Source organism: Diadema antillarum, unplaced genomic scaffold, assembly GCF_040938485.1.
Source record: "Diadema antillarum isolate AM-2024a unplaced genomic scaffold, OU_Dant_1.0 seq00000803_RagTag, whole genome shotgun sequence".
Lineage (NCBI taxonomy): Eukaryota > Metazoa > Echinodermata > Echinoidea > Diadematoida > Diadematidae > Diadema > Diadema antillarum.
This window is the reverse complement of record NW_027271685.1, coordinates 394139-419448: the sequence shown is the minus strand read 5'-3', so window position 1 is coordinate 419448 and position 25310 is coordinate 394139. Positions and strand designations below refer to the sequence as shown.

The window sequence follows — 25310 nt, the reverse complement described above, 5'->3', positions numbered from 1 at the left end:
GGGGGAGGTTGTGAGTACAGTATAGGAGGCGACAGGTGAAATGGAATGAACGAGTGCCAAAATTTGTCTGTCAGTCCATTGATATACACCCATATGATGACTAATTACGCTGTGAAACATAATGCTACATACAATGGTTGGAGTAAGAATTAAAGTCTGACGTATTACAAAAATAATTGGAAGTGCCAGACACAAATGTGTAGCAATAATTCTTGAAAAATGGGTAAGCTTCAAATGCAATTATCTCAAAATATCATTCTTACACAAAACTTGCATACAAATATAAAGTGATTAAGATGACCGCCGACGATATGTGACATGGTGAATGTTCCTCAATCATCTTCAGAGTCATTAATCTTAAGCGGATTTTTAGATGAAAAATGAAATTTGACAAAAAATGCATGTGAAAACCCCAGCATGGTGCTTTTCTTGAGACTCCTTCATTTTACCTGATGAATTCCAATCTGCTTCCCCACATTCTCAGCCACATACAGAATGTTGCCTTTCCTCGAAACAAAGATGATGAACCCATTCAGTGCCTGAAAGGACATAAAATAAACAAACACGTTCTTTAATATTCCAATAAAACATTTCATGTCTGGACATGCTGCAATTTCCGAACCTTTGAAGCAAATGTTACCCCAACGAGACAATTTTTGCTCATTGAATGTCCCTGGGAGTTATCAACAATCAAGCCGCACATAAGATGAAATCAGGGAACGTGAACTCTCTGTAAATGCCACTAAAGAATTTCACAATGATAATATATTTTTCTGGAATGTTATTCATCTCCATAAAGTGTTTGGGCATGTTTGCAGTGGTGCTCCAACAATGCCATGGAGAGAGTAAAAGGGTGAATCTTTCATGTGCTACATTTCATGAATACTGACTACACTTCACCAATCTAAGAACTGCACATTTTGTAAGAGAAAACACTGGCTATGCTTCTCCTGAAGATCCAGACTTGATATCTGACAATCGATACCTCTGATGTCATCATGTTTACGTCATCACTGTTAAAGACGTCATCATCAACTACTTCAGCACCACTGAAGTCATCAACATCACCATCATGACAATCAGTCGTTATCATGAATGTCATCATTGTCACGAACAAATTTTTTATCAACAATATCATCAACACATTTATCAACAATATTATTAACAAAATCATCATCACTATCATCAACATCATCACCATCATCATTATCACTATCATCAGTGTAATAATAATCATAATAATCATCTCTATAATCATTATCATACACTCTAAAATTGTAAAATTTCAATTTTTCAATTTCAATTTCAATTTATTTTCGTATTTCTCGATGGAAAATACATGGTATATAACAAAATATAATACAGAATGTCCAGCTTGGATATATACATGAAGAAATAGGAATACAAAAGTAATACATAACGGTCGATGTGTCATTTTCAATCAAAGTAAAAGATGCGAAGAGAAATACGATGGAACCTACTAAAAAGCAAAGCTTGTTGAGTGTAGGTCCCAAAATGGTAAATCCAACATCTTAATGTTTTCACTCCTCCAACCTTGTGCGAATATTTAATTTAACACTCAAACTGTTTGATTTACCATTTTATTGTCTTACAGCTTAAAAATTAAATGGTAAATCTAATATTTTGAGTACTGAATTTGACATTACAAGAGGTTTGAGGAGTGGCATTTAAAATGTTGGATTTATTAATTTGGAACATTTTTTAGAGTGTAATCATCATAATTTTTATCAACATTGCCATTCCACAATATAAACATATCAAGATAATTTTCTACAAACTGAAATTGAATGAAGAGGCAATAGAAGATTATTTTCACACATAGATTGCACATTGAATAGCACACTAGCTTCTAACACACTGCCTGCAATACTTGAATACGAGACATGATTGTTGTAAATCCATGGACCACAGTGGATCAGCATGATTTGCTGAGGTATGACATCTGCGAGATCATCAAGAAATAGTTACATTTGTATTATCAATGGTCACCGACTTTGCCCCTATTGATAGGAAAGAAAATGAGCATAAAATGCTGCTCTTACTGGTTTACAGGCAAAATGTCTTTAAGACTGGGGGATGTTGCCCCTAAACCTCACTGTCTGCCCCTAATTAAACTCTGGACACCTTGCTCTGAAGAAAAGAATAGCAGTAATTCATGTACAGAAGTAAAATGGGAAGGGCAAGGAAGGGGTACAGGGGCGGATCCAGGAATTCCGTAAAGGGGAGGCGCCTTTACAAAATTAAAGGGGGGTGCATGCCCCCCATTTTTTTATTCTTTTTGTTTCTTATGTTTAACAAAAATATAAAACAGGGGCACGCCCCCTCTGAATCCATCACGGGGGGGCTGGTAGGTAAAGGGGGTGTTGAGATGAAACGGGGGAGGGGAGGGGATTGTGGAGAAGAAAAAATATGAAGAAGTGGCGGACCACACACTCACTTGAAGCATCAACGCGCCCTCGTTGACCTGTGGCTGCTGAGCGTCTTTTTCCGGACCAGCTGTGATTGCCTTCTTCTTTAATTCATCCAGCAGAGCTGTCCCTTCTGCAAACAAGAAAAGTAGAAATCAAAACACAACGAATCATCAATTGTGTTGCCATTTTGTATTTGACCAGAGTTTACTGTAAAAGTGGATATTTTCGTGTGACTAACTTTTCACGCTTGGCTCCGTAAGAAGAGTTTCGCGTGTTTTTAATTCCGCGGAATCAAGAAATCACGCACATGAACACATGGAAAGCAAAAATATTCGTGTGCTTTTATTTTCGCGCTAGTTTCTGGTTGCGCGAAATGCGCGAAAATTTCAACACCGCGAAAAGTTCCACTTTTACAGTATTGAGCAACATCTTGCATAAAGTGAGAATAGCAGTGCATGAGTGGCAATGGGTCAGCTGACAGTGTGCCCACTCCATAATTTGCTTGAAAGAAAAAAAGGAAGGAGGAAAAATTCCTGTGATCAAATATGCTATGTCATGCAATTACCATCTCATGTAAGTATGAGAAAATTATATATTTTACTCATACAACACATGTATGAATGCATAAATGCAAAACAAAAAAAAACCGAGCATACATTGTTGGGAAGCACTTAACATGGCTTTCAAATCAAGACTTTAGAAATAAAATGTATAGAACTTTGATCCATATTATTAACAACAAAAACAACAGCAGATTTGAATATTCTACATTTTTTCTATTCATTGTTCTCAGAAGAGTTTGTTATGACATCACTAAGTTGTATATGAATATGACTAGATATTGAGGAGAAAAGAAGAAAAGTCTGGAAAAGCAAGTATAAATTTTAAATGTAGTTATTCAAATGTTCACATTATTCTTACACGCTGCAAAACACATTCAGTCACAGTCAACAGACTTCTTTCACTCATTTCATCTAGCTGTCACTCACGTTTTTTTATGGGAACTGATAAAGCTATTAGGAACCTAAAATATACATAAAAAGGGCAGGTTGACATTGCATTGAAAAAATGCCTGAATGCAAACATTGGGGCATTTATCAAGGGAAATACTTCAAAATTAATTTACCAGAAAACAAACACAGAAGTGCAAAAGCCCAATTTTTATTGAGGTGACATGGACGATAGTCCAAACTGTTCCATGTTTGACACGCATTATAAAGTTTCTATGGTTCATGAGACAATACACTGAATGTTAACCAGCAATATTCATACTCTCTCTACAGCTTTCATAGAGCATTATGCTAATAAGGTATTGTGACAAGCAATCAATTAGGAAGGCAGGGAGGGGGTGGCCAGAAAGAACAATTAAAGCCAAATCGGGGGTAAGCTTCTCCCTAACAAATTTCAGTGCAAATGGCAGTTATCATATATGTGATACCGCAAGCCATTTCATGGATAGCCATTAGCACCTACAGGCTCCCATTCAGATGGTTTGAATAGATTGAATGCATTTCTTTCCCTTCTCGTTGTCTTCGCACGAATGAACCGCCCGAGCGAATGTCGCAGTCCAAATCACGAATCTGACAGACAGACAGATGCGTGTGCGTGATCAAAAAATTCCAAAGCTTTTGTCACGGGAGAGTGGGGATTGGAACGTCATTGTAGGCAGTGACACACTGGTGGCGACATACAGTGGTGGGATTCAAGAATTCTAGAAACTTGCTGGAAACATACATGAGCATGTAGCAGTCACTGTTGCGTTCAATCTCCCTCCCAAGGCCATTAAAGTGAAGTCACACAATGACGAAACAAATACTTATACAGAGATTACCTTGCTGTCATACAAAAACAAACAAACAAACAAACAATGGACAGCAAAGGTACCTGTCTTTCGTGTCAGCTTGGGGGTGGCTTACCAGCAATCCAATTTTTCAATAGTGACAGGTATAATACTGTGAAGGATTTTTCACAGCAAATTAAATTCTGACAAACAAACACACTCCTTACAAATTGCCAATGTCTCCTAAAGCGAACACTCTTTTATAGACAATGTCTGATTAAGAAAATGTCTGTATCTGTATATCAAATCTATTCCAGCACATCAGAAGCACAAATGTGCTTTATTCTCACAATCCATTTGCTAGCTAATTGTGATAAGGCTGTGAAAAAAAGATATAAATGTATTAAGCAAACAAATGAATAATGAAACAAGCAGCATAAAGGTTGCATCATCCCCAGGCACATGAGCACGTATGGGGTACATCATCTGAAAATCATCGCAAAGAAAGTTATCCTACTCAAACTTCCTGCTTGACTAATCCCATCACAGTCTAGATCTGCAAGTTGACATCATCGAAACATTATGCACATTGATGATCCTCCAAACTCCTTTATCACCAGAAGTATAATTCAATAATGCTCAACTACAGTGGTGGATAAACTAGGTACAATGACACCACATCATCAATTAATACCATTCAAGTAATTTTTGTCTTGTCTTGGTGTTGTTGGTATATTTTTATTGATTCACTATTCAGCTCTCACTGGCATCACAGTATCACATACATATGAAGAGTTTTATTGCAAAACAAGCTAACTCTATTCTTGTTAAGTTGAGATATTTGTGATTATAAAGCTGCTAAACAAAACCAAAGAAAATAATAAGAAAATACAAGATATATGTAATCATAACTTCTAGAATATTCCTTGTTATGTCACAAGTGAGGTATTACTGGAAAGGTTTAATTTTGCTCTATATGATGATGGAATTACTTTGAAATGTTAAAAATGGCACTTAGCTCATTTTGCAATAAACTCTTCATATCTATCAGCTGATGCTCCCTGCTGTTCAGAAGGTATGGTACTAGCTCTTTTGACTTTAAACTCTTCTTAATTGCATGCCATGGCTCTGTGGATTTGATGTCAACTTGATACATTTGCATTATACAAGTGCCCGTTGTCATGCGGTCAATATTCAAGATTGGATTTGCAAACAGAATAAAATCTGCGATAAATTTCCGCACTGCCAGTGGCGGGATCAGTCCACCAGTGGTTAATGGACTCTGAGTATTGCTCATCACAGTCCACAATAGATGCGTTGAAGAGAGAATATATAATAGGCCTATACACCACAAAGTAGGTGATCACATTCGCGTCGGTGGTAACCAGCACAATTGTATAGGAATGGGACACCACAATGTGCATTGTTGTCGCCAGTGGATATGTTTTGGTGTCTGCATGCATGCCTACGCGTGTGCATGTGTTGTGTGTGCCAGGCCATCAGCCAGCCAAGCCCAGCCGCTTGCTCACTTCGCGGCGGCGACCGTCGAATGAACTCTGTTTCCACTCTGACCCAGGATGCTGGTGGAGCCAGAACTGTGGGAATGTGTGGATGCAGTGCAGACCATTTCAGTCAGGGAGGAAGAAGAGAGTTGAGGATTTCATACAAGCCAGTGCTATAGGGGGAATGAATTATTCACCAGCCCTCGAAAGGCTGTCATCCGTATGGAGATGGTCGCTGGAAAAAGTGTGGCAATTATAATGGCCGACAAAAAAAAATTATGGCTGGCATGTAAACAATCAAAAAAGAGGTTATTAGGAAAGCCATGCATTCGGAAAACACGCACAAAATGAAATGAAATTTAGAATTTCGTAATTTCATCTCTCTTCCAGCACTCAGACATAAATTGAACTGTTTTTCTATCTGTAATTTAAAGTGACTATCAGAAAAACTTTATAGTTGTTAAACCTCTATTCAAAATAGGTTAATGGTCACTATTAGAATAATGTACACAAAAAGGTGAAATAGCAACATAGAAGTATAATCCACTTGCAGTATTCTCTTTGCTTTATCAAGCTAAACTCCACAGAAGTGCATACATTACATAGTATGTGAGTATCTTCTGGGAGGAAGCATATTAATACTATGGTATTAAACAAAAATGGTTATGATCATGACAATAATAATGATGATAATCACAAAACAACAAAAAATAATCATTACTCAGTAATATCATTACTATTGCTGTTATTATTATCATTATTATTATTATTATTATTATTATTATTATTATTATTATTATTATTATCACTATTATTATTATTATCATCATCATCATCATCATTATCATCATCACCAATATTATTATTAATACAACACTGCTCACTGGCACTCTTCCAATGGTCCCTGACCAGTAAAAATTACTATTGGACCAGTAAATTTGGGGGGGGGGGGGTTTCAGGAATGGACCAGTAAAAAATAGAAAAACTGGGTTCCTACTGGTCTGGCAAAAAGGTCGGACCAGTAGAAGAAATGAGTTAGCGTGCAGCCCTGATTGATATCATTATTATTATCATCATCACCATTATCATCATTGTCATCACATTGTTATTGATGTCATCATCTTTACCATTCATGTGTAGCACCACTGAATAGCGTCGCATTATTTTGAAATGTAACATACTGCATTTAAATAAGGTTTTATTACATCACAGGCGAATCTTAACGATTAAACTCAGAATCGCTCCTCATGGTTCGGCCAAAGAGACCCCTCTTTGTTTTTTTATTTCTCTGGGAATGCCATCAAGGCACACACGCGTGAAAAGAGTCTCACCAGGCAACAATAATCTCAGCTTATTTTCCTCTTCATATTTCATGAGCACACAGTGACAGGGAAGCCACATAGCTCACCCCCACCAGGCTGGGGGCGGGAGCACTCTTGGTATGACATGTTTCAGGCGAAACGATGATTGTGCTATCATGGAGGGGCTACCACTTCTGCGTTTAGCGTTGCCTCAGTAATGAGACTATCCAAAAAACATTTCTTTATCTGCCTGCTATTCACTGAAATCTACTTCATGATACAATTACCCCCTTCCTTCCCCTTCCCCCCCCCCCATTGCCCATTGAGGTTTGCAACCTACAGCCACACCTTATCGAATGGAAAACATTTTTGCCTTACAAAACTTTGTACTGAGATGGAAGATGAATATCAAAAGAATGGTAAGAAGATACATCCTCGTTTTACACACAGCAGGACTTTTTCCTTGACATATAGCATCAAAACTCTTTTTGATCTCATTCAATCTCTCAATTACATTCATATAAACCATACATTTGTGAAGTACGTGCTGTTTTTGAGCCCAGCCGGAAGGCCTATCGTCAACTCTGGGCAAAACTCCAGAAGCCAAACACAAACAACTGAGAGCATATTTGTTTTTCTCCAAGACGAAAAAAAAAAAACCAGCACGGAAGAGCGACACTTCAAAACATTCATATAATTCTTACGAGCAGCCAGAGCAAGGCTGGAATGTTACTCACATGTGGAAAAGTACATATCTGGGGCGTTTTCCTTATCTTGTCAGAAATACGGTTCCTGACACAAAGTCTTGAAGTCTCGCTAATTTTCCATTAAAAGAAAAAAAAAGAGGACATGTGACATTGCCTCACTGGGTGAAGTTTACCGGTAATTTCCACAAGACATGTGTGATAAGAAAAAAAAAAAAAAGATATGACTAAAGCTACTGGAGAGGCTCCCTCATTCGTTTGACAATGTACAGACTTTCTTACTGGTCAAACCTGGCCCAGTTTTTACAAAATCAGCTAGTCACTTGAATTGAAAACAGCCAAACCACTGGAATCAGAGTCATTCTCCCTACCTTTATACATGAGTATAAATAAGGCCAGATATCGTTATTTCAATGGAATTCAGATGCAAGTTGGGAAGTACACACGTCCCACTTTGGTAAAAACAATAGATATAGAAACTCCACGGAACTATGTGTGACCATAGATATTACCTACAAATGTGAGATAAACTGCCTACACCAGAAGGTATGCAAGCATCAAACATTTAAGCATATATATGCACTGACTGTACTCCCAGTTGTATAAGGAAGGTCTCATAATGATCATGAGAGGAACAAATATATCAAGGCTGGGAAGAACCATAAATCATGCATCTCTTGAAATCAGGTTAATGGCAGATTCCCCTATCCCCTCTCTTTAATAGTAAGAAACCTTTCACAGGTAGATAAATCTACACTTAATAGCTATTCATGGAGGGGGTGTGACAGGGTCATTAAAAAGGTGTTGGATTGAACATAATTAACATACAATATTTGATTCTCATGGTCAATATATTGCACAATGCAGTAAATATGAATATCTACCAGCTCTATCTTTTAAGAGGGCAACTGGAATACAATAGTCATATTAAAGCACAGATGAAGATGATACAAAAAAAGACATTCTGTTGAGATAATGAGGGAACTTTGTAAGTGGTTTCATTTCTCCCCTGCTTACAACCAGAACAGAAAAATTCTTATCAAATGTCTGGCTTGTGAAAATGGCAAGAATTTCTCCTTCATATCAAAATCTTTTGCAATGTAATGACAGGATTGCGTGAGATGAGAAGCCACACCTAGACCCAAAGAAGAATTTCATGCAATCATGCTCTGCACACTGAGAGCTTTATGACAGAAACATCCCCCATCATGTTTACACAAAGACTGCTAAAATGTATGATTGGCAGCTGGTGCAATATCACTTTGAGCATCAGCATTGATCCCTATTTCATTTGCTTGTCTCAAAAATAATTTACATGAGGATTTTGGGGTGATCTGTTTTTTTTTTCTTCTCAACATTCGGGCATTTTTTCCGCCAGGTTCAAAGCACTCTACTGTGCCTTTTCACGCAATTGTAGACTTGAGAAGGTGGGAATATATCCAACACATTCCATTTATATGCCACACACCCCTCAACATTACACATGGAATAGCACTGGTGTCAATCATTATTTTGACTATATACAGCCGTGAAATCAACAATGTGGCAACACACCCATAGCGCCATCTCTCTCCCTATCTCTTTCTTTTCTTTTTTTTCTCTCTCTCTGTTTGTGTCTCTTTCTGTGTATGCCAAAAATGAAGCAGAAGTGTTGTTGACTTCTCCATGCATGGAATACCTCATTCATACTCAAAACTGTATGCTTGTCAATTTGATCCGGGTTTTCAGGAATGCTACAAGGCCTTGTTTGAAAACCGTGTACAAACTCGCTGGCAATGTCTAGACTAGGAATGCATATCACCACAAAGAGTCGTAGACTAGTTTAAAAGACTCCCTCCTGATCGTAGCTAAATAGGTGGTATATGTTTCCTTTCTTCCCTATAAATATGTCACTTGTTGCTTTTTACTACTTCAAAGCATAAGGGGGGGGGGAATAAGAAGTTCTTGTTCATAACAGAACTATGATTCGTCTCACGCGACAGAATCAAAATGGTCAATTTCTTGTCAAGTTGTGACATTCACAACGTTTGAAGAACTGAAGCACCTGCCTAATCTTTATGCTGTCTGCCTATTTACTTTTAGCACTCAAAGACAATGAAAGAAGTGAGGAGGAATATTCTCTTTCCTCTATGTAAAGACATTCAGCAATTGGCAGTAAAACTTAGACAAATATCATTGGTATACTCAGATCTTGTTTAGACAAAATTTCATGTGAACTTCGTGTAGCAGGCATATGAAACACAAAGGGATGAAACAAACACACACAGCTTTTAATAACAGATTCATCAACAATCTCATTTGAAAGCAGTCAAACAGCAACGAGAAAAAACAGATTTCATCTAATTAAGCTATATTTCTTCAAACAATCGTTCGTCCTCATCAACTACGACTATGGCATGGAAACAAACCTGACCTTCTTGATCTTAAGCACCTGTTAATCTTCACTGCAACATATTTGCTCTTTCAGTTCACCATCATTTACACATCCGAACAGATTTAAGACATCTATCTACTGGTCTATAGCAAATACCAGAGAGCAAAACTCAAGAGAGCATTTAAATCTACCGGTAATGCAGTGCTCTACTCAGGATGGGTATGGGTATCCATAGCAACACGCAACGCTTCCTGAAGTGCAAGTGGAGGGTGCTCGACTGCTTGGGGAAAAAAAAAAGAATAATGGATGCAAAGGCACACCCTATCAATGGGATCAGGAACACACATAGCATGCATTATGTATGAGGTCTTGCTGCACATTTTGGCCATGAATATACATCCTCAGTACTGAAGAACACAGCAGTATGAAACTAATCTTCTGTACACACAGCCACAGATAGTTCTTCACATAATTATCTGGGCACTTAATGGCACTAGAACTAATCAAGAAGCTTTAAATGGTCCTCTGTAACAGTCGCATCTTTCAAGTCCACGTAGTTTCACCTTTAACTGATGAGAAGGCATAACTCCATGCATGGTTAGAAGTATCAAGGAAAATTACGAAAAGTTAGAATGTCTGTTGAATTTTCTTCCACATTGTCAAAAATTCCACCAAAAATCATCTTTGTTGCCTAGCAACCAAAAATGTTTGTTTTGTTTGTGTGTTAGTTTGTTTCATGGTCTAGTCTCTGAATCCTGGATTGTGCTCCAATTGTCGGCACGCTGGATTAGAGATCAAGAGAGATTGTCCATTCCGCTTCACAAGCCCTTGCAATAATGTTTGGCAAACATGAGCTAACACCTCAACCCCAATGTCTCCATAGCTCAATAATGGTTTCGACGGTTTACGTCTGATGAGCACGCCATGCCACCAACAGGTAGAACGCCCATGCGTGCGTGTGTGTGTGTGTGTGTGTGTGTGTCTGTGTTTGTGTTTATGTGTCGTGTGTTCAAACTCTGCACACATAGCACTGGTACTTCTCCGCTTCTCACCAAGTGATGACGCCATTCCTCTTTTTTTTTCTTTCTTTCTTTAGTGTCAGACAATTTTGGCCCGAAGCCAAGATGTCACCTGCACTCTTGGTTGCGAGCGGCCCGGCAGCAACAATGTTCGAGGGGAAGTCGTCAACGACTGCAACACAGGGAATGGGGGAATATCTGAAACTTGTACAGGGACTGGCGGAGTGCGAAACATTCAATTCGACGGATAGGGAAAAGGAAAACTATATGTGTTTATCCGTTACTCGTACAGAGAGAGACACTACCAGCAGTTCTGCAGCACATGCGCATCGGGCGTGTAGTATTTCATGGCCATTTGCATGTGCGAGCCCCCCTAAAAATGATAGTTTATTTCGAATCTTCAAGGACATCCTGTGAAATTCAAATTAGGCCTCCGTTCAATTGCACTTTCTTTTCTCGGCGTACTTCCTAGACCAGTACTGGCACAAATCACATCCTCACTGTAGATATCATATCACATCAAAGAAACTTAATTCAAAAGACCAGAAGGCTAACAAACTGTGGACAGTACATATATAAGACAAGAGAATAGAACAAGATATCGATCAGTAAAAAAATGAAGTACTGGCCGATCTACAATAGCCATTCTAAAAGAGACAGAGGCGAGCAAAATTTTCACAGTAAGATATGACAGTGGCAAGAAAAAAACAAATGCAAATGGCTTTATACGCTGGAGATGATTCTTCATTGGGTATACACACAGGGAAAGGCTGTGCAAATGTATCAATGCCGAACAACATCACATTAGTCAGCTAATAAGCCAAGGGTCAATACACTTTTAGCACATGAACAAGCATCAGTCATCGACCAGTCTAGCGCAATCTAGGCTGCCATATGCAAACAAGAATTCAGGTAGTGCCAGAGGTACACTCACAATATTTACATCGTGAGCTTTTGCCCCAATTCCACATGCTCTTTATCATAACAAGTAAACATTAGCATGTTGAGAGAAGTCATTCATTTTTACTGTGGAACAGGGGGAAAATTGGGCGCAGTAGAGTTTAATATATATTTATGTTTGACAGTATCAAGTACTTTAAGTCAACAGTGACTAGGTGGATTTCTAGAAAGTTTGCCAGCAAGCAGGAAAGAGGTTTTAAAATTTTCAAGCGGGGTGATACCGAAACTTGAAGGTTATGGCAGCCATATTAAAAACAGCTGTTCTGTTTTGTCAGTAAATAGCACTACTTTTAACTGGCACCTAGATATCTTGACACACTCAAAACAACCTATATAGCTACTATATGGGGCAGTGAATCACAACATCGTACAAACCAACGAGGTCTGTGATACTTATTGCAGTAGGCCTATGCCTTTCAATATCCGGGTAATCAAAGCAAATTTGAAGGCGGGTTCATCATACACATATAGCCACGGATATGTTTATGCAGTGTTCAAAATTAAGACCAGCATGCTGGTCAGCAGATATGTTCAGGAAATACTGAAATGATTATGAAAAATTACTGAATATTTGGCTTTTTAACCAGTTTTAAAGGGAAAGAAAAGAGAAGAAAACAAAGTTGAAAGTGCACCCCCTGGTGAATACTTAATGTAAGTTTGTAGCATAATACAATTTAGGCAATATCATCCATAGAAAATAATACACGACCATATGACCATTTTTGCGACATCATCACCATTCCAGAGATAAAATGATAGAGCTTAATACGGGATATTTTGGTTTGACCTGTTTTTTTTGGTTTTTTTTACTTTAAAACTACTATAGCCCAAATCTATAAGCTTTGTGGGATATGTCAAACAGAATATACCCAGTATAGTTTAACTGACAGTTTTTTCATAGTATATTATGTGCTTTACAGTCAATTCTGTAGAAGTTTACTATATGCCACCAGGGTGGCAGATAGACAACTTCCACTGAATTGACTGTAATACCATGAAATTTACAAACACAATAAATTATGATAGGCACTAAAATTAATAACAGGAGTGGGAGGGGTCTCTGATCATGGGATTATCATATCTGTGCTATGTCAGAATGTAAACAAAAAATTTATTTTTTTCTATCTTTTTTAAAAGAGTAAAAATAGGTGCCGGTGATTCACAGACCTAATCCCCATGCTCTAATTCACTTTCATTCCGAGCCAGACGAACCATTGTCAAAATGTTATCCGATTGGGAGGGAGTCGGGGTGGGGTCGGGGTGGGGGTGGGGATGGGGGAGAGGGAGGGAAAAAGAAGCTGCAGGAAGGGAAAGGGGAGGGGAGAGAGACTGAAGGATTGGGAGCGAAGAATACAGAAAAAGAGAGAGAACTCTAAATGAATCATTCGTGCCCCCTGCCAACCTGACAGATGCCCCCATTGAGACATCACAGGGCAGAAATCTTGCCGTTGAGAGCTGTTGCCAAATTAACACACACGATAAAGCCGTCTCTGTGGATTTGAGGTGATGTGGGCATAGCTGACAATTGACTGACAATGACTAATCAAAAAAGAGGAAGATACGAGAAATACATCATTTGTGGTTTTACAAACTAAAAAACTTTCCCCTCAACCAAATGCAGATTCCCCATAAATTCTAAAAACCACAAAAATATGGCTGGCACCGTCTGATAAAGAGTATCTAAAAAACATCTTTTGTGTGTGTGTGTGTGTGTGTGTGTGTGTTATTTGTGTGTGTACGTGTGTGTGAATCTACCATGCAATTATGCACATTGAGGGTGAAGCCATTTTCTTTTTATCAATTTCAATACAGTATATTCTAGTATTCTTGCAAATCTACTCAGTCTCCAAATTTACTCATTTACAAGGCCAACACACAATATTGTCGTCTTTCAATTTCAAATAATATGTTTTCACCATATGCTCTTATATTCAGCTTTTGATGCAGACGAACATTTGTTCACATAAGAATCAATTCTCATTGTCTAGAATATGAATATATTTGTATGAAGTTTTATATACATACAAGTAGATACACACATACATGCATACACACATACACACATGAAATAATCCAAAGTCTTAGTATTCTAGAGAAAGAGAGGCCACTGCACTTTTAATGGCAGGCAAACAAGATTTACCTAGCACTGTGAATGTATTTTGACAGATTGATATGCACACACATTCTAAATTGCAACTTAAATGATTCATCAAAAAGCAATGGCCTTTTGTTTGAACTATGCTTTTTTGTTCCAGGAAACATCAGGCTTATATTGACCTAATAGGAGAGTTCAGAGTAAGATATAATTCAACTGAGAAACACAACATAATGAGACACAGAGTTGTAATGAGGAATATATGGACAATGCCTGAACAGTTTCTTTATGTTGCAGTGAAAGAACATTTCTAAGCACTCAGTGGAGCTTGATAATGTAAAAGCAAATTGGATTACATATGTTAAGTGGGTGATACCTAGCTTCATAACTATTTTGTTTCAATGGTTTAAAATTTGGGGTCATTTGAACCATCCCAAACTGTAAACTGGTCCATAGGGTGAGAATGGTGACATTAACCCATTGAGGACGACCTAATTTTGCTATACCACCCATTTCCCCTTGACATATGCGCGAGTACACTCACCATCTTCAATGGGTTAATGTCAGCTAGGTCACACAGCCAACCATCCTCAGCTAACAATGAGCTGGGTATACCACTGTATGGACATTTTATGATATATTAATGGCATACTTGAGTGTTACAGAAATGCAGGAATGATATGAATTTTCAATAATCATTTCATGCAGCATAAATTCTGCATCATTCTTCGTTGGTCAGTAGGGTTCTGGGGTCATTGGCGCCAGCTGACTAGCACCTGTCCCACACTGAAATGGGGCAGGGCCATCACTGGTCCAAAGTGCTCCCACGAGGGCACTCTACACACAGTCCTCACTGATAAATTCTCCTCTTAAACCCCTTTCTCCTCCCCACCCCAAGATAAAACCTCATAATTATTGTGAGTGCACCACATGGAAAAGTAGAGCACTACCATGATAATGACTTATTTTTGCCTGACCTATGCTGCAATGGTCAGAAAGAAATTAGATGGTCCAAATCGTAACTCTATATGATTACAAATTCCTCAAGTTGAAATTCTGTATACATCACAAAACTGATGCAGACCAGCTCACAACTAACACAAACAGTCAAATAATGGCAAAACCAGAATGGATGATTGTTACCATTTTACCACATAGATACACAGATATATTATAGCACAGTCATTTTTTGATCTGATCTGTGGTATGCGTATACCTGTCCATTTGTGTGCGTGATTGTTATGCGTTTGCTGCGCATGTTAGTATGTGTGTGTGTGTGTGTGTAATGCCACCGATGTGAAGATGATCCGCACAGAGCCGATTTACTCCATTACCCATTTTCCCTCATTTGTGCTCTTTTTTTTTTTTTTGGAAGCGATTGCAGCGCAAAAAAAAAAAAAATCCCATTCTGTGCATCACGCAGTGCACACAAACTGTGAACGAGATCCACACGTTCTGCTAATGAGGCTGCACTTTTCGACGTGGTTCACTAGCTACCTCTTGATAGTCTCAACAGGTCCCAGCGCCATTAACAGTTTTTCCTTCATTTCCTCCAGAAATGGTTTTTATTGCATCTGCAGCATTTTCTTTTCCTCTTTAACAGATAGGAATGACATGAATCCTTTCCCCAGTATCATCACATACAGCCAGCTTGCACCAGTCATTGCATCAGCGATGGGGAAATCATGGGTGAATTTTTAATAGAACTGGATCTGCAAATCGTCTAAATTTTTCACCACTCTCCCGCCTCCCTTCTCTCACAGCCAGAACAAGATAAAACACAAACAAATGTGCATACCTGACGACCAAAAAATTTGTCCATATGATATATATTTATACATAACTTTGCTTGTTTTTTGCCAGCACTTTATGTGCTGAATGTTTTGTTGTGTATTTGGTCCTTGCAACTGAATGAACTCAATCGATCTATAGACTTGATTCAGCTTTTAGTCTTTCTTCTTTCCAATCACAAAGATAATGACACTCCTATCAAAATAAAGGGTGCTTGGTGTCATGGAAAATATCTTCCTCTGGGGCTGGAAATCCTATTAAATCTTATCCTCTCAATTCAGAAAAAGTCTTGTTTTCTCCAACAAAGAGAGTAAACTTGACCTCAGAGATGTAGTTGCTTTGATGAAATATTAACCCGTTGAGGACGAGTCCCGAGTATACTCGAGCAGGTGTCTATGGGAAATGCGTGTTGTGGCAAAGTCAGTCCGTCCTCAACGGGTTAAAACAATAATGATGATGATAATAATGATAACAATGCACTTGAAGAACTTCTGTGCAATGAGATGGATGACAGGAAGATAAAGTTATTGAATATCAGATGTAACATCCTTCTCAGTAACCATAACAACAACAACAACAATAAAAGGCAGCCTTGGTTCATGTGACTGCAATACTAGAGTATGCCATTTTAAAAGGACTCGAGTGTTTTTGACATTCATTGTCTACAACTTCCCATTTCCTCCTAAGGTAGATTGATCCAGCCGTAGACCATGATATGCTCTCAGGTATCTCTTGAAGACAGAAGATGTCATTCCCATCAAATGAGTTTGAAAATATGTCATCCTCGCATTCATTTCTGCATGCAAAACGGATGAGAGCAATGATGCATGTGTTGTCATGGTTACACGACATTTATCACTCATTCCAAGAGCCCAAAGGATGCCTTGTAAGAATAATTCATTGTTGTACAAACATGTTGACAAAATTTTGAATCATTTTTTTCCCCTGATTTCCACCAGCGTATTCATTAATCTCTTGCTTTAATATCCGTGATTACACCCACAAGATATTTACCACTGGATTGCTCTCTCAATCAAATGAGAACTCTGCAGCCTCACTGCATTACACAGTGGACAAATTATTTGAAGATCACATGATGCCCATGTAATGAATATGCAACAGTTGCCAAAAAGAGATGAAAACACAAAGGGGATATGAATATGCAAAGTTGCCTGTCTATGCTCGAGGACAACAGTCAGACTTTTATATTAAAAAAAAAAAACTAACTACAATTGAAGAAAAAACAAATGACAGAGAGAGAAAATAATTGTCTCAAAACAGTATATATTTCATACACCATGGATTTGTCTTTGGTAAATTAAAAAAATAATGATGATACTAATTTCTATCATCTTGAAACTGAGATGGTCTTGTGTAACCCAATGGAAGAAGAAGATCATCGAGCTGCATCAACTCTGTTTTCAAGGGATATAAGAAAAAAAAATATTTTGTAATGTGGCAGTACTTTATTATGGATGAATCTACCCTTGTAGGATTACATAATAGATGATAACAATAATAAGCATTAATATCTCATTTTCATTCTTCCTAGTGTCATTGTCACCATCATCATTTAATAATGATAATCATGGAGGGCACTTTATGATTTTTTTTCCTCTCCATAGAGCCTAATGGGAGCTTGATGTCATGATAAGTGAAATGAACTTCATACCTTGTCACTTGTCATGACAAAATATCAGCTGTTTTATTTGAAGCCTAAGACTGTAATTGTTGATGCACTTTGTGGCACATCACCTCACAGTATAACAAATCTAACCTGCTGTTATATAGGGTCACATCAACAAAATATGCTACTGAGAAGTTAAAAAGCTTTACCTAAATGTGTCATTCTTAGAATAAATGGCCTCCTGCATCACTCCACGAGAGACAGTGGAAACTCTATGGCAACACAAAAGCAGAGTTTCTTGGCCAATTATTATCATTATTATTATTATTATTATTATTATTATTATTATTATTATTATCATTATCATTATCATTATCATTATCATTATCATTATCATTATCATTATCATTATCATTATCATTATCATTATCATTATCATTATCATTATCATTATCATTATCATTATCATTATTATTATTATTATTATTATTATTATTATTATTATTATCATCATCATTATTATCATTGTTATTATCATTATCATTGCTATCATTTTTGTTATTATCATTATTATTATATTAATTTCTTTATTTGGCATTTCAACATAAAATACAAATAGAAAATCCTACATGATATAAAGAATGTGGTGATTCTAGGTGCATACCGGTGGTTGCCAGGGGAGGAAAAAGTAAACTTAATCAAAAGGCTCGAAAGTCAAGACAATTTCCTTGAGATATTCAGTAATCATTTATGACAAACAGAAGATAGACAGACAGACAGACAGATAGACAGAGAGGTAGAGAGAGAGACAAGACTTCAGACCCTTTCAGACTGGCAAAGAAAACTTGTTTGTAAACGTGTTTAGACATGCATTTCATGCCTAATCGAGAAACTTTTTTCCAAAGTCTAACTGCAAATTTGAATCATATTTCTCGGAGACACATGTCTCGAATCAAATTTGGACAGTCTACGCATATAGTCAGGGCATGTTTTCCACTCCAATTTTGCTAAAAGTGTATGCATATTTTGCAATGTGAAACAGTTTGACCTCTGAAACATGATTGAGAAGGTGAGGAGGAGGAAGTGGAGGTTGACCTGGTAATCACTTCCACTACAGGGTGTGTGTGTGTGTGTGAGTGAATACATACTCTTGCATGCAAGTGTTGCAAGAGTTGCTGGTTTGATTGACATGATATAGGCCTACACTGTATAAGCTGTTAATTTTTTGTACAGATATTTTCGCAAATGAGGAGGTCATAGACATTTTCACGAGATGTTGATTTCATGAATTGACACCGAGGATATTGTAAGTGCACTATTACCCTAGCACACGGTGACATTTTCGTGTATCATTAAATTTGCGGTCCACCTGTGATTAGCACGATTCGCAAAAAATTAAATCCTTGCAAAAAATAACAGCTTATGCAGTATATCATGATATTTGTGACAGGACTGTATGTATAGGAAGTTGCTATCAGTTTAGCGGCAGGCAAAAAAAGTTCATTTTGTAACACGAACACTCCGTTAAAAAAACAAACAAACATGTTTTTGATACAAAGACATGCACTTCATCAGAAGCATGATTGCAGACAAATTCCTGTGTCACTGTGAAACCCTTCTTAAAGGGATCGCATAGTTTTGGTTGAGACCTAATCTCAGGTTTCTAACATTTTTTGGTGAAACATGAAAGAGCATGTAATTCTATGAGGAATTCAACGTTTATTTGATGAAAATTGGTTTTGAAATGGCCGAGATATCCAAAACAGAGCGATTCTAATTAAGTGTGGGACCCACACTTTATTACAATCGCTTTGTTTTACTTTGTTTTGGGATGTTTCAGTCATTCCAAACCCGATTTTCATCCAATAAACTTTGAATTCCTCTTAAAATGGTATGCTCTGTACTATATCATAAGTGTTTTCTTGGTATCTCGCAAAAAGTTAAAAGCCCAATTCTCATCTCCACCAATACTGTACCATCCCTATAAAGCTAAATGTATGCAAAGGGTAGCTAGAATGACTTAAAACAGGGAAAGACAAAGAAGTATGTGTGCTCTTATAAAATGCATGTGCTTTTTTTTTGGGGGGGGGAAGGATTTGCAGCAACTACTTCTGCTGAGAGAAAATTACTGCAGCAGACGGGCGGAAACGCGATCAAACTGCTCCATAGGATGTTACTCCGCCAGATATCTAGAAATTGCTTGTGACAAAGAGGAAGAAAAAAATAAAGCAAACAAAAAACCATAGCAAATAGATGGGCAGGAAGCGAGATGGAGAAAAGAAGCAGGAGCAGACGGAGATGGATGGATGGAAGGAAGGAATGAAAGACGAGAAAGGATGAGATGGGCATGGAAACAGATAACAACAGAGAGGAGATAGAAAGAGAGCGAGAAAGTATGAGAAAGCGAATGTACTTGAAGACATTTCAAGGAAGAACAGAGAAAGAAATTGATATATCACAGAATGGATATATTAACAGAGAGAGATGAATATATGGAAATAAAGAAATAGAGGGAGAGATGCCTCAACAATAGAAAGTTCGAAAGAGAGAGAAAGAGATATCAAAGGAGAGAAAGAGAGTGGGAAGGGGAGAGAAAGAGTAATAGAAAGATGTAATGCCTTCAGACCTGTCCTCATACTCAAGCGCTTCGAAAATGTTATACAACAGAGCTTGAGCTTGACTCTCAAACTTGATGCGCTTCACAGACTCGCGCACCACGCTGAAAACAATTTTGATCGTAATGTGACGTGAAGTTACTGGGTCTGGAAATCAAAGCTAGTCAGGTTCAATGCAATTAGATTCCACTCACACAAGAGTGAAATAAAATCTAGTCTTTTTTCAGGACTTACTTCAGGTGTCCACACTCTTGAGCAAGCAGTAGAAATATCCTTTCCGCTCCCCCTCTTAACAAACCTACACTTAATATTCACTGTTACATACACATATCATCTTTAAAGTATCCAGTCTAATATCAAGGTTGTTGGTATATCATGTACATCACCTATACTCCCATATGCTTGTTATGAGGCCGGATAATACATTGTGATAGCTTCAACCTTAAAAAAAAAAAAGGTAATACACTGTTGTCATGGATACGATCTTATGGAAGCTGGCCAAGAAGTGCGGAAATATTTCATTCAGTCTCTCTAAAAATAAAGACATCATTATGGATGACAAGATTCTAGCATGCCTTGTGATGTGTGTAGTATGCTTGACATGTTCAATCTTGATTTTCCCACTAAACACACAATTTAGCTGAGGGGCAAAGAGCCATTTACTTTGCAGACTAGACATGATATCACCCTTCTGCCTCTGAATAATTTGTTTACTTGTTTTTTTCTGAAGCAAATGTACCCATACGAGCTCAGAGTGCCTACATTGTCATTTGAGGAGCAAAAGGGCACTAATTGTGATACTGACAGCTTTTTGCTTCCAAAACCCCCACAATTAACATGTTCTGTGTCCTAGCATCAATATTAGCTGCAAATGGGCCAAAAACTTGAATTAGAATGGATTTCTTTAAGCAGGATATCAGCCTGTTGGTTTTTTTTTTTCAGAGCACCATGGATGATCTTCAGTTTCCCCTTTTATTTCACAATCAGTTATCACTACAGATATTATGACTTATTTAATAAATACCTCAAAACATACAGATACAAGAGAAACATCATCTCTGCATATAACTAAGTACTGTAAAAGGAAGTTTGCTTTAATAGCCACTTGAACAGGATTTTACAAGCTATCAAAGTCACTTTTAAATCACCAAGTGCCGGTTTGCTAGTACTTTGAATGCCTCATTTTGCTGATACTTTTCACTTCAGTATCCATTCAAATCATTCAAAACTACTGCCTTAATTCTTCTCCTTACATGGCATGAAACACTTCTTTCTTGCCTACCGATAAACTCACCAGTTATTTTACCCATTGAATAGTAGTACAAATATTAACTTTTTGCCTGGACTATGAGGCAATGGTAATTTCCTATATTTCTAATACTCTAACACACTACTAGTAGTTTCCCCATGGGCAACAGGTTAACAAGATATGTATTTGGGTAACAGTTTTCTCCCAGGTCTGTGCAAAAGTCAGAAGAGTCAATTCAGAAACTTGAAAATTTCCAAGTTAAATAAGACTTTCCTTTAAAGTCAGAATCAAAAGCTGTAACAGTTTTGCCACACCTCTATTGACCCAAATCTTGTATCACTATCGCTTCAACCCCGTCCCGTTGCCCCTAGCAACACATCTGGGTTGATCACCGATTCTCATTGGAGCTTTACAGGAGGGAAGTGGAGGGGGGGCTAAAAGGGAGGTCTTCCTAAAAGTCTGCCCATCTAATCACCCTTATTGGTTATCATGAAGGAAAACATTGACCCGTAGATTATTCCAGAACATACAATCTTACCAGAAATTATAAAGAAGAAAGGAAAGGTGGGGGAGGGGGAGAGAAATTGAATAACCAAACTACCGATCTGTAAGAGGTTTCAAGGATATATCTGGACAATTTTCCCTCTTTTGCAGAGCAGTATCACGCGATGAAAGAGACATGGATGTTCAGCAAACTCTTTATGCATATCCAGGGCTGCACACTATCCCATTTTTTCAACTGGTGCGACCTGTCTGTCCAACCAGTAGGTGCCCAGTTTTCCCATCTTTCCTGAAAATTCCTGAAAAAGTTACTGGTCAACAGTGATTTTTACTGGTCAGGGACCACAGGACCAGTGCTGTGCTGCCATTGGTTTTTGGAGGGACAATTCATCTAGAACTTTGTAAATCATTACAATGGTCTTTATAGTTTGGGGGTTTCACTCCACTAGGCAGATAGTAGGCTTGCAGACACACTAATCAGAGAAAATAGGAAAACATTAACAATTTCATGTCTGTCAAAGGAGACTTTAAAGGGATGGTACAGTATTGGTAGAGATGAGAATTGGGCTTTTAACTTTTTGTGAGATACCAAGAAAACACTTATGACATAGTACAGAGCATACCATTTTAAGAGGAATTCAAAGTTTATTTGATGAAAGTCGGGTTTGGAATGACTGAAACATCCAAAAAACAGAGTAAAACAAAGCGATCGTAAAAAAGTCCCACACTTTATTAGAATCGCTCTTTTATGGATATCTCAGCCATTTCAAAACCAATTTTCATCAAATAAACGTTGAATTCCTCATAGAATTACATGCTCTTTCATATTTCATAAGAGGTTTCTCATTATCTCACCAAAAAAATTTTTAGAAACCTGAAATTAGGTCTCAACCAAAACTGTACAATCCCTTTAAAAGTGCAGATGCCCGAAGATGAACTGTTAAAATCAAACTACGAAGGACAGTGTTCAGCAAACACGGATGCAATTTCATTAATAGAGTAGACAAGACTTAAGAATGCTTCTCTGATTACCAGTATCCAGAGAATGAACGTGATATCCAACATGATAAAGTAATCCATCCCTTCATTTTATTAGCTTTTGAAGGCTACTTCATAAAGAAGCTGCAATTTTGCTAAATCAAAGTATTTCTTCCTTGGAAATGATACCAAATTAATGACACAAATTGCTGATATACATCATACCATCAAATACACTTTTCAGAGAAAACAACATTCTTGTGAACTTATGAATTCATACAGCTATCATTTTCCACATACCGACAATTTATATTAAAATAAAAACCTAACTAGAAATGTCGCTACAGCGACTGGTTACACCCCCGCCAAACAACATTTCATAAGCTTTGGTCAAAACAACATTTCATAAGCTTTGGTCAAAAAACTGAGGAAGTAGTTAAATCCGCAAGATCTTTCCTTGATCTTCTGCCATTAATATGCCGTTACCATGGCAACGTACTTTCGGGTACTGTCGAAAAATGCGTCTTGCACATCTACAACCAAAGGCACACATCTGTACCAAGTTTCATGGAAATTGGGAAAAAAACTGAGGAAGTAGTTTGCAACACAAAATTTTCCATCATTTTGGCTCATAATATGTGAGCTGTTACCATGGCAACATACTTTTTGTCACTGTCAAGAAATGTGTCATGCTGACCTATATCCTAAGACAAACATTCAATATGAATTCCATGAGAATTGGAAGAACACTGATGAAGCAGTTTTGCCATGAAGCATTTTGCCCTATATTTTACCAATAACATGCCGTTACCATGGCAACGCACTTTTTGCCACTGCGGAAATATGTGTCTTGCACATTAACATATTCAGATGAACATCTGTACCTAATTTCATAAAAATTGATCAAAAACTGTGGGAGGAGTTCGCGACGCAAGATTTGTACCCATTTTTGCCCATAATATGCCGTTACCATGGCAACGTACTTTTGGGTACTGTCAAAAAATACGTCTTGCACATCTACAACCCAAGGCACACATCTGTGCCAAGTTTTATGGGAATCGGTTGAAAACTGAGGAAGTAGTTCGCGACGCAAGATTTGCAACGGACCGACAGCCCGACCGCCCGACCGCCCGACCGCCCGACCGCCCGACCGCCCGACCGCCCGACCGCCCGACCGCCCGACCGCCCGACCGCCCGACCGCCCGACCGTCCGCTGATTCCTATATACCCCCTTCAAACTTCGTTTGGCGGGGGTATAAAAACTCACTTTACCCAGCTGCAACCAACGAGATACATTTAAAAAATGTTTTGCTGCTGTTACGGAATTATGCTCATAGGCCCCTGGAAGTCACTGTATCAAGTTGTTTTGCTGGGAACATCAAAGAACCTGGGTATCCACAATATGAATATATCCAGTTTATGCCTGGAGGTACACCCACTGCCCTGTGTGACGTAGGCAAGTGAAGATTTGTGATTTCAACAGATTGTTCCTTATTCCCACTGTCAAGTTAATTTATATGAGTTTCATGGTAAACACACGCAGCAAAAACAACATCTCAAATCAATTCATGCATTTTCCCCCCAATCTCTCCCTCTCACCTTTTTTTTTTTTTGCACACTCGTTTGTAACTTGTCTGACTGCTAAACAGCCAGCCAACCTCGGTGCGCTCGACCCCGATGACATCACTCAGCGTGTAATCACCCCCCAACTATTTACCACAATCCAGTTCTCATCTGCACTGTTCCCAAATAAAACTTGCATCTAGTTCCGAAAATAAGACTGGTGCTCTCTCTCTCCCCTCCCCCCCCCTCCCCGTCTTCTCTCTATTTATTTCTCTCTGCTCACGACTTCAAACGCCGTGCTAATCCTCTACTTCCCCACCGTAGTCATCCCAGAGAGGCTGATTACAGATGGAGATCCGTGCCGAAAAGCATCCCCCACCCCCTCATCGCCACGACGATGATACAGAAGAAGACGTGATGAAGGGAGAAGAGCAGGCAGCACCTTCCAGAGTTGCGGGTTAATTGAATTTTCCTTAGTGTGAATTTGCTCAAATTTATGGGAGTTGCTACCCTTCAACCCTCTCCTCCTTCCTCAACCCACAACCCGCAACCCACTCCCCCCTCTCCACTTCCCTCCCGCAATCATTTACTGTCCAATGGCATTAGTCCATGCTGACAAACTTGCGAGAACATCTCACAATCGTCTTGGAATGTTAACATGAGAAGGTACATGCACAAGTTACCTCCTGGCCTTTACTTCATGCCTTACACTTGCCAAGTCTCATTTGTTCATAGCATCTTTCATAATGTCATGACTTAATCGCATAAACACCATCTTATGCCTATTAAAAAAACACCTTATACCTATTAAGTAGGGGT

At 38.2% G+C, this 25310-nt stretch overlaps 1 protein-coding gene across 1 annotated transcript in view; it reads right to left on the bottom strand.

Moving 5' to 3' along the window:
- Nucleotides 1-25310, bottom strand: part of LOC139739541 (uncharacterized) — a 187551-nt gene that overhangs the window by 17292 nt on the left and 144949 nt on the right. The window contains exons 4-5 of the mRNA XM_071650139.1: nt 2459-2562; nt 450-539 (exon numbers count right to left, since the gene is read on the bottom strand). Coding sequence (XP_071506240.1) covers nt 450-539; nt 2459-2562 — 194 coding nt within the window. The remainder of the gene's footprint in view (nt 1-449; nt 540-2458; nt 2563-25310) is intronic.